The 8782-nt window shown below is 37.8% G+C and overlaps 3 protein-coding genes across 3 annotated transcripts; 2 read left to right on the top strand and 1 right to left on the bottom strand.

Annotated features, from left to right (window-relative positions):
* Positions 1-600: 600 nt before the first annotated feature.
* LOC107620064 (uncharacterized) lies at positions 601-1589 on the top strand. Its single transcript, XM_021105062.2, has 2 exons — positions 601-879; positions 946-1589. Exons 1-2 carry the CDS (start codon positions 793-795, stop codon positions 1390-1392), a joined length of 534 nt encoding a protein of 177 aa, XP_020960721.1. The 5' UTR covers positions 601-792; the 3' UTR covers positions 1393-1589.
* Positions 1590-3420: 1831 nt separating this feature from the next.
* LOC107638751 (epoxide hydrolase 2) lies at positions 3421-5063 on the top strand. The gene is made up of 3 exons (XM_088502069.1): positions 3421-4187; positions 4267-4508; positions 4606-5063. The coding sequence occupies exons 1-3, from the start codon at positions 3714-3716 to the stop codon at positions 4853-4855; spliced, it is 966 nt and encodes a 321-aa protein (XP_088358195.1). The 5' UTR covers positions 3421-3713; the 3' UTR covers positions 4856-5063.
* Positions 5064-5317: 254 nt separating this feature from the next.
* LOC107638759 (Fumarylacetoacetate (FAA) hydrolase family) lies at positions 5318-7734 on the bottom strand. The gene is made up of 7 exons (XM_016342139.3): positions 7527-7734; positions 7201-7366; positions 7019-7071; positions 6618-6680; positions 6316-6366; positions 6079-6196; positions 5318-5796 (listed from the first exon to the last, which is right to left on the bottom strand). Exons 1-7 carry the CDS (start codon positions 7629-7631, stop codon positions 5681-5683), a joined length of 672 nt encoding a protein of 223 aa, XP_016197625.1. The 5' UTR covers positions 7632-7734; the 3' UTR covers positions 5318-5680.
* Between the last annotated feature and the right edge of the window lie 1048 nt (positions 7735-8782).

Genomic DNA, 8782 nt, shown 5'->3' with positions numbered 1-8782 from the left:
ACTATTTTCCATTAACGTGGTTGTGAGGAGTGATCCACGTATGATACGGCCAACTGCTTCTATCCCTTGTTTGTGGCGGATAAAAACGAAGTGATGGTGAAACATGAATGCTGCGGAAGGGGGCCGCACGGCCGGCGCGTTGAGATGCTTCTAGTGAGTGAAGCAAAGTGCGCGACGGTGCTGTTCGTACGTTGGCGGGTCGCAGAGCGGTGTGGTCCGATGCTCTGGCGCGGTGACAGATTTTGTTGTCAGAACTTTCACTGGTGAAAAGGGAAGAGAATGGACGAGAAAAAAATCACATCACATGAGGAAGAGGAAAGTCGTTTTTGCGGTATATGTAACTGCAAATCCTTATTTGTTTTGAATTTTAAATTAAAAATTATTAATAATTAATTAACTTAATTATGATTTGATGTTAATTTTAATTTTTTCCATATTATACACATTGTACATTATATTTATTAGCTCTCCATACTTTTTTTATATTTTAATATATATTTTACATTGTTAACTAATTTTAATATCTCTTTTGGGTTAGCAATGACATTGGGAATATAAAAGATATGAAACACGAAACGCATTTAGTGGATTGACCAAGAAGGCAACAACCCCAACTGCCTTTCCACCCTTGAGCCCCAAATCGAAACCGAAACCCAAAATAAAACAACAAACACAATTTTCTCCCTTTCTCACTAGTCACTACTACACACGAATGAAGAACAAGTGATTTCAACCTAACTTTTTTCCTTCAATTTCTGCCTCTAATTACAAACCTACCACAAACCCTTCACAATGACCACTAAATCCCCAATTTTTCCCATGCCAGACCCCCAGCACTTTAGTGACTACGGCTTCGACCCTCAACTCAACTATTTTCAGGTCTCTTTATTCTTTTTGTTTCCATTTTCTATTATTATTTTTATTTATTAATATTACTAAAAGCAGGTATTGGAAGAAGCCATGAAGCACAAGAGGCACCCAGAAAGATCCATAGACTCCATACGCTTCAAGCTTCACAAGCCTGACATTCCAAACGAACTCCATTCCATTTCTACCACGAAGAAGCCATGGTGGAAGAACTTGTTCAAATGGAAGTGGACCCACCGTCACCGTCACCGTCACCACCAAGGCCTTCAGCAGCAACCTCATCAACCTTCCAGGGCCTCCATCTCTGGCCCCGTCTACTTCACCCACACCAGAACCGGACCCACCACCTCCCCCTACCGAACCACCGCACGTCCATGTTCTGGTCCACTCGCCGGCGCCGGAACCTTGACGCCGACGGCCAAGGGTGTGGGTCACGTTGGTGTACCCTATCCGGGTCTCAGGGAGCTTAACATGGAGCAGCAGAGGATGTCTACCTCTGCCTTGCCAGTTTACTTGGTCACTTGAATAAACATGGCAAAGTTTGGATTTTTAATTTGTCGTGAATGTCTTTTTTTCTTTTTTTGGTTATCTGAATTATCTATCACTATTTCCTTTTTCTCTTGGGAACTTGAAAAAGGGATCATGCGTGCGGTTTAAAGCCAGAAATGTTTAGGTGTCTTTCTTTGCAATAATAAGAGAAATTTCTTCTTGTGTTGTTTGAATATAGGAGTATTTCTGCATTAGTAAGAAATAATCAATAAATCAGAATCTGTTGAGCACATAATCAGTATATCTGCATGGTAGCAATAGCCGAAGAGTATTAATATTAAGGACCGGTCAAAACTCTGCAAAAATAAAGCATCAAGTGACAATGGTAGTGGGCAGTGCCACTGTCATTCTGTCAAGGTGGTAAATAGCATTCATGTGAAGCAATAAAGCAATATATATTTGTGGGCTGTGCCTGTGGGGACAAAAGCTGGCAACTGAAACAAGGAGGGAAACAAAATTTCTTAACAAAACCTTTGGAAATTTTTTTTCTAAAAGTGAAAATCTTGATAAAGTAGGTAAGTAATATTTTAATCACTTTTGAATTTATTGTATTCATTGTTTTTGAATTTTATTATCTTAATTTTAAAATAATTAAAATATTAATTTATAAATCTTTTTTTATTGTGAAGAGTTTATTCAAAATCTTTTGAATTTATGAAGATACTTTCATATAAATATTTTTATATAAAGATAATATTTTAAATCGTTAGATGAATTAATTAAATATGTCAAATTATTTAATGATTTGTAATATTATTTTTATATAAAATTATTATTATGTAAATATCTACCTTAATTTTAGGGTAATTTTTACATTAATAAATCGTTTGAGATTTAAAATTATGCAGATGTCCTAAATACAATTTAATTACACGATTGTCCTATTTACATATCTATATAAATCGAATTAATTTGATTTAATTTATGCTACTTACATGTAAATCAAATCAACTTGATAATTATATTTTAAAGTTAATATAGAATAAGTAAACATTAACTTAGAAGTAGAAAATGTCATGATCTGTATCAATAATAAATCGAATAAAGCATTTTATTTACTATATATGTGTTGTTCAATAGTATATCGAATCGAGTTGATTTGATTTACATTGAAAAAGCATTAATCGAAATTAATTAATTCGATTTACATAGAATTACTTTAGAATATGTATATAAGCTAATTTATTTTAAGATATTTATGTAATATTAATTTCTATTTAATATGTTTGTGTGATTTACTCTTATTTTATGTGTAGTAGAACTCCAAAAACAACCAGTAGTAAGGTAATTTTTTTAAAAAAAAGTGGACCTTACAGATGAATGAATAGTACCATGCAAAAGACAAATATTAGACAGTGGTGATGATATTCAGATTAGCGATTAGAAGAGGATTGTACAATAACAGTCATTTTTCTTTTGAAATCAAGAAAGGGCTCTCCATGTGCCTTGCAAAACACTGTTACCTTCCTTGGAGATTGTATCATTTTTGCTTTCTTTTATGTTTTGGGGCTGGGCTTCCTAAAAGAGGCAATGCAATACGAGCACAGGGCCAAGCAGAAACAACAAATTTTGGTGGGCATCTGGGCTGGGCACTACAGGCTTAACTTAACTGGGCCGCTCCTGGTATTGCATTTCCTCTTGTGATGATTTATATAGTCATTGCAGCAGCGATGAAAGTGAATAAGTATATAATTAAAAATCTGAGTCTAGAATCACTGCAAGTTGGCACAGATGGATGAGGGTCTGTGTCTCTTAACCATCTTTTTGGGTTCGATACTCACCACCTTGCCTCTGCAATACCCAAAGAATTAGTCATTGAACTTCCAGCCTACTCAAAATTTTGAGAAAAAACAAAACAATACTAATTTGCACAAAAAAATTCTGAGTCTAGAAAGCAATGCGAGTCAAATGCTAAGGGGCAGAAAAAACAAAATGGAAACGTGCTTCACGCAATCACATAACATCCAACGTATAAATTAAATTAAAAAGCCACAAAGCAGAAGCGACACGCTAGAAATTGATATTATAATCAGTTATAATAACAAGGAAGGTCAAGCAAACTCAAAAAATATTTACCAGACATACAAAGCAGATCAAAGCATCAACATCCTTAGCCTTTTACCTTTATTTATTTTATTCTGTTCCTCTAACGTGCATCTCTTATCTAATTTCTAAAGTAAAGAATCTAGTATCTTGCACTGTATAGTCATGACGCAAAGTATATTACATATCTTCTTATTACAAGCTTAAAACCACACGCATACAATCATAAAGAAAGAAAGAGACAGTCAACAATAATGGAGGATGGGATAGAGCACCGTACGGTGAATGTGAATGGCATAAACATGCACATAGCTGAGAAGGGTGAAGGGCCTCTCATCCTATTCATCCATGGCTTCCCAGACCTATGGTACTCGTGGCGCCACCAGATAGCCTTCTTTGCATCCCGAGGGTACCGCTGCGTGGCCCCCGACCTCCGCGGCTTCGGTGACAGCGATGCACCCAGCAGCCCGAGCGCCTACACGAGCCTCCACATCGTGGGAGACCTCATCGGGCTGCTGGATGCAGTAGCCGGAGAGGAGGAGAAGGTGTTTGTGGTTGGACATGACTGGGGAGCCTTGACTGCTTGGAGCCTCTGCATGTATCGGCCTGAGAGAGTGAAGGCTCTTGTTAACTTGAGCGTTGCCTTCACTCCCAGACACCCCATGCGAAAGCCCCTTCAAACCTTGAGAGCTGTTTATGGCAACGACTACTACATCTGCAGGTTTCAGGTACTTGTTCAATTCATTGTATTCCTTGGATCTGATTATTGATTCATTGAAAGTTGATGTGGTTTGATGGTGAAAACAGGAGAGTGGAGTTATAGAGGAGGAGTTTGCGGAGATTGGAACTGAAAGAGTGTTGAAGGAATTCCTGACATATAGGAACCCTGGTCCGCTTTATCTGCCTAAGGGTAAAGGCTTTGGCCATCCAACTGAATCTCCCATTCTGTTGCCATCATGGCTTTCTGAACAAGAATGCAAATACTATGCCTCTAAATATCAAAAGACTGGCTTCACTGGGGGATTCAACTACTATAGGAGTTTGGATCTGTATGTTCCTTAATTTATATATATATCACCTACTACTACTACTACCTTTCTTTCTTTTTTTCTATTTTATTTGATTTTGTTATTGCTATATGTGTAGAAACTGGGAGCTGACTGCACCGTGGACTGGTGCTCAAATCAAAGTTCCGGTGAAGTTTGTGGTGGGGGATGTTGACCTGACATACAACGCGCCGGGCGCCAAGGACTACATTCACAAAGGAGGCTTCAAAAGAGATGTGCCGCTTCTGGAGGAGGTGGTTGTTCTTGAAGGTGCAGGCCACTTCCTCCACCAAGAAAGGCCTCATGAAATCAACAAACACATCTATGACTTTTTTCGTAACTTCTCATGATCATCTGCACAACTCCTCCTCCTCCTCCTCCTCCGCTTGCCTTCTCTTCTTCCGTTCCTGCCACCTGTGTTCCTTTATCATCCGTTTCTTCTCTCGTGTATTCTCATAGTCTGGATTCTGGAATGTGTATGTGACTCTATTGTCCATTAACAACTCTGGATGCGCATGTTTTATAAAAATAACTGTGATTCAATATGATGATGACAAATGTATTTCGTGCTTGATTTCGTTACTCAGATATATTTGGTCCCAAAATACCTACCATCTTTATGTGCTTGAGCTATCAAATAAAGGGTAAGACTTAAGAGAGAGACAAATTATTTTTGAACTTGAAACCTAGACATTAACAATACACAAACTCATCCCATCTTATGTCGAAATTCAAACATGTCAGCTATATGACATTATATCATGAATCATTTCTTCCGGAAATTGAAATGGTTGGGTATAGGGAGCAAATGATTTTATTTCTAAAAATAATATCGGAGACTTCATATTATGCACCAAATCACCAATTGTCAGTTATATCCACAGTATTATGCTATGCAATAATGCATTATTTATGAAGATACACATTTAGGCCAAACAAGACCTGGCTATGTCTATAGAGTGATAATTATTTTCCACTGTAAAGAGAGTTATCTCCATTTTCAAGTGAGATTTCTGAAACGGCTTGCACTGCCACCGAGAATGGTCATAAAATAAAAATCAAATTTGCAGACTTTTTATGATGTTCCCCGCTTTGTTACTCCTTGTTGGCAAGGGATGCCATGCTGGTTGCTGCAGAATTGAAGCACCTCCTGGGGTAATCAAAAGCACAACATATCAAGAGCTTGAAGGCTTTTTTCTTTTTTCAACATTGAATTGCACGTCGACAAGGCCTGTAATGCCGGCGGTTATTGTTTGACCTTCTTTCACAGGGCCAACACCTGGAGGAGTGCCTGCACATCATCTAATCTATGTTACAAGAGCAAAGGTCTAAACAAATTCCCAATTCAATGCATCTAACTCTGGAGCTAACTCATGCAACATTTTCGTTGACATTTGTTTTGAATTAGAAAGAAATCGTAAGTTCTTAATCCATCCCAAAAGATATGTTTATGTATTTTGAGCATCACAAAGAATATTTTCAACAGCAGATAACCCAAGGTTATTAAAGACATTTTCTGATCAAGCAAGATATGGCTCAAGTATAATATGCTGTTTAAGTATTAACGCAATACCAGTTAGTATCACATCTCCTTCAAACAATGTCATGACAGAACTTATGTGACTAATTATAAATGGGATCTTAAAGATCATGTCCTTGGTTGAGCCCTTTTGCCGAATCTCCTCATCTACCTACATCAAAACAAATCCATTGTCGGTCATCATTCTAAGGTTTCCGAATTTCCAATATGCCATTGACATTAAACAACCACAATATCATGATAAGGTGTTAAAGAGAGAAGATCCCAAACCTTTAACCACAATTCTAGATCATCCGGGTTCGGCACCAGATTCTTTGGCAACTGCATAAAATTTGAAAATAAAAAATAGTATACTTTAAGAATATCGCTTATATTACAAGAGCATGAGCAAAACAAGATATGTGTGGGTAACCATTACTCATGAAAACTTTATTATCATTGACTAAAAACTGAAAATTGCAATTTGTAGCTCTTAATTCCATAATCCTATCCTAGTTAACTTATTTCTCTATTATTGCATTAAAAAAATTAGTTTCCGAGCAAAATAAGCATAATGGGATACAGTTTCTTACAATTGAACTAATTGGTGTGAAAGTGTCCTGGCCTTTTGCCAAAGTCCATGGAAGACCTGCAGACTAACAGTAAAAAGTGGGGAAAAAGAAAACCACAACAATTATTAGGTTATGAAAATATCCGTTTTGAATGATTATTTTAGGAGAACACATATAAAGAGCAAAGGGAATTAAGTATTAACACAGATCATTTCTTACCTGTTTATCTAAATTCCACCCTGAATATATATATCATGTAAGTAAATCCTTAATCCTTATGCTTCATCTATTTATCTAACTACTCCCTCCATCATCTTTCTAAGTTCACCATTAAGTCATACAACTTCATAAGTCAAGAAACTACCTAGAAGATGATGTCCATAATATCATTGAGAGTTACACATGGATTGGGAAAAAGTTACCTTTGCAGTAGCTTGCAGATCCCTGGCAGTCATATCCAGTGCAAGTGCATAACCTGATATAGAGAAAAAAAAGCATCTTTACTAATCCATTGTCCTAAGAGCTGAGTAACCTCAGGCATCACATGAATATATCCTATAAGCACGAAATAAGTTTCACAGAACCTTAAGAGAAGATCATTTACCAGCAACATAATCCATGGCAGATGATTGGGGGACATCACGAGCTTTTTTGGCGATGACGACAGCCAGCTCGACCTCATGATGCAGAGATCCCTCATTGTGTGGGATTTGAATTGTTCCGCCATTTGGCAAGTAAGACGAAGTTGGCTTCAGAAACAACACCGGCTCCTGAAAAACACTGGCAAATTTAACATATCCAATAGCTGGTTGGATTAAAGTTGCAATCTTTTAGGAATGAATTTGGTGGAAGATGGATGAGATGATTAAGATTTAGGAGGGAATTGAAGCGATTGATTGGGAAGAGAAATTAGAAGAGAGAGAAAGAGACCTTGGGAACGGCGTTGCCTAATTCTTTAGCATGGGCAGCGTAGTTTCTGCCAACGGCGACGATCTTGGTGCTCAGTTGCAGAAGCTTCTCACAGGCTGCTGCCATTTTCGGCCAAACAACTCTTCTTCTTGGCTGCTTTATTTTCTAACTAGTTAATGCCAATGACTATCCCTTACACGGCATGTCGTTTCACGGTAAGTGGTTAAAAGTCTTTAATATGGTATTATCTAAGAATTCATAGTAAAAATGTAAAAGTGACGTACTAGATATTTGAGTTAAGCCCCACTTTGGTCTCTGAGATTGACGAGCTGCACTGATTTAGTCTTCCAGATCCTGATTACACTAAATTAGTCCCCCAGATTCGAAAAATTGCACCACGTTAGTCTTTACCCTATTTTCCGTCACCGGAGGACTGACGCCGTTAGTGACTTGGCAAATATTGCCACGCTGGACACACTAATGGTTATATGACATGGCCTAAAGTTTGATTTGCTCCAATTTAGTCCTTATCCCCCTTTTAAAACCTAAGTTCATCCTGTGACCCCATCATCTTCTTCTTCTTCCCGTTTTTCTCTGGTTCTTCGTCTCCTGCTCCCTTCCGAGTTTACCAGCATGATTGCAAGTGGGAGCCAGAGTTTCATACGGTCCAACACAAGGAGTTCCAGTCGAAGTAGAGCATCGGGTGTTCCGCAGTGGTGTGGGTGTGGGTGCTGCCCTGTTCTTCGATGGTCCACAACAGAGGCTAACCCTAACAAGCCATTCTTTGGGTGTCCTAACTACAATATTAATGGTAAGAGGTGGTGTGATTTTTTTGTCTGGGCTGACATTGGAGAAGAAGACCTGAGAGGAAGGGTAATATCTACTGTGGATGGTGACCAAGTTAGGGTGGATTTGGCTTGGAGAATTGGGAAGATAGAAGCTGAAGTTAGAACCCAAAAAATGTACATTTTAGTTTTGGCTTTGTTTATAGTTTTTGTTGTTGGTTTTATGTTGGTAGTTAAAGCTTGAAGATGACTTTGTGTTACTGTGTTCAGGGTGGAAGTGTATTAGAAGAAAGAAAAATTCTCCTTCTCAAATGCCATAGTTGTTTTCTGTCATTCAATGAAATTGCTGAAAGAAATTGCAAAAAAATGCATCTGAAGTAGCATAATTGAAGCTAGAAGAAATTGTCACAATAATAATATCCATATCAATAAGTTTTAACAAAAGTAACAATAATCCTGCCATATTAATGACAACTCTTAAGACAAGTAAAG

This window comes from Arachis ipaensis, chromosome B1 (assembly GCF_059453495.1).
Source record: "Arachis ipaensis isolate K30076 ecotype BB chromosome B1, ASM5945349v1, whole genome shotgun sequence".
Classification (NCBI taxonomy): Eukaryota; Viridiplantae; Streptophyta; class Magnoliopsida; order Fabales; family Fabaceae; genus Arachis; species Arachis ipaensis.
Note: the sequence above shows the minus strand (reverse complement) of the source record. Positions and strands in the feature narration are given on the sequence as shown.

Coding starts and splice junctions, on each gene's coding strand:
- LOC107620064 (XM_021105062.2), top strand. CDS start 793: ATGACCACTAAATCCCCAATTTTTCCCATGCCAGACCCCCAGCACTTT. Junction 880..945: donor CTCAACTCAACTATTTTCAG/GTCTCTTTATTC, acceptor TACTAAAAGCAG/GTATTGGAAGAAGCCATGAA.
- LOC107638751 (XM_088502069.1), top strand. CDS start 3,714: ATGGAGGATGGGATAGAGCACCGTACGGTGAATGTGAATGGCATAAAC. Junction 4,188..4,266: donor ACTACATCTGCAGGTTTCAG/GTACTTGTTCAA, acceptor TGGTGAAAACAG/GAGAGTGGAGTTATAGAGGA. Junction 4,509..4,605: donor TACTATAGGAGTTTGGATCT/GTATGTTCCTTA, acceptor CTATATGTGTAG/AAACTGGGAGCTGACTGCAC.
- LOC107638759 (XM_016342139.3), bottom strand. CDS start 7,631: ATGGCAGCAGCCTGTGAGAAGCTTCTGCAACTGAGCACCAAGATCGTC. Junction 7,367..7,526: donor TAGGCAACGCCGTTCCCAAG/GTCTCTTTCTCT, acceptor AGTGTTTTTCAG/GAGCCGGTGTTGTTTCTGAA. Junction 6,197..6,315: donor ATCTAGAATTGTGGTTAAAG/GTTTGGGATCTT, acceptor GTTTTGATGTAG/GTAGATGAGGAGATTCGGCA.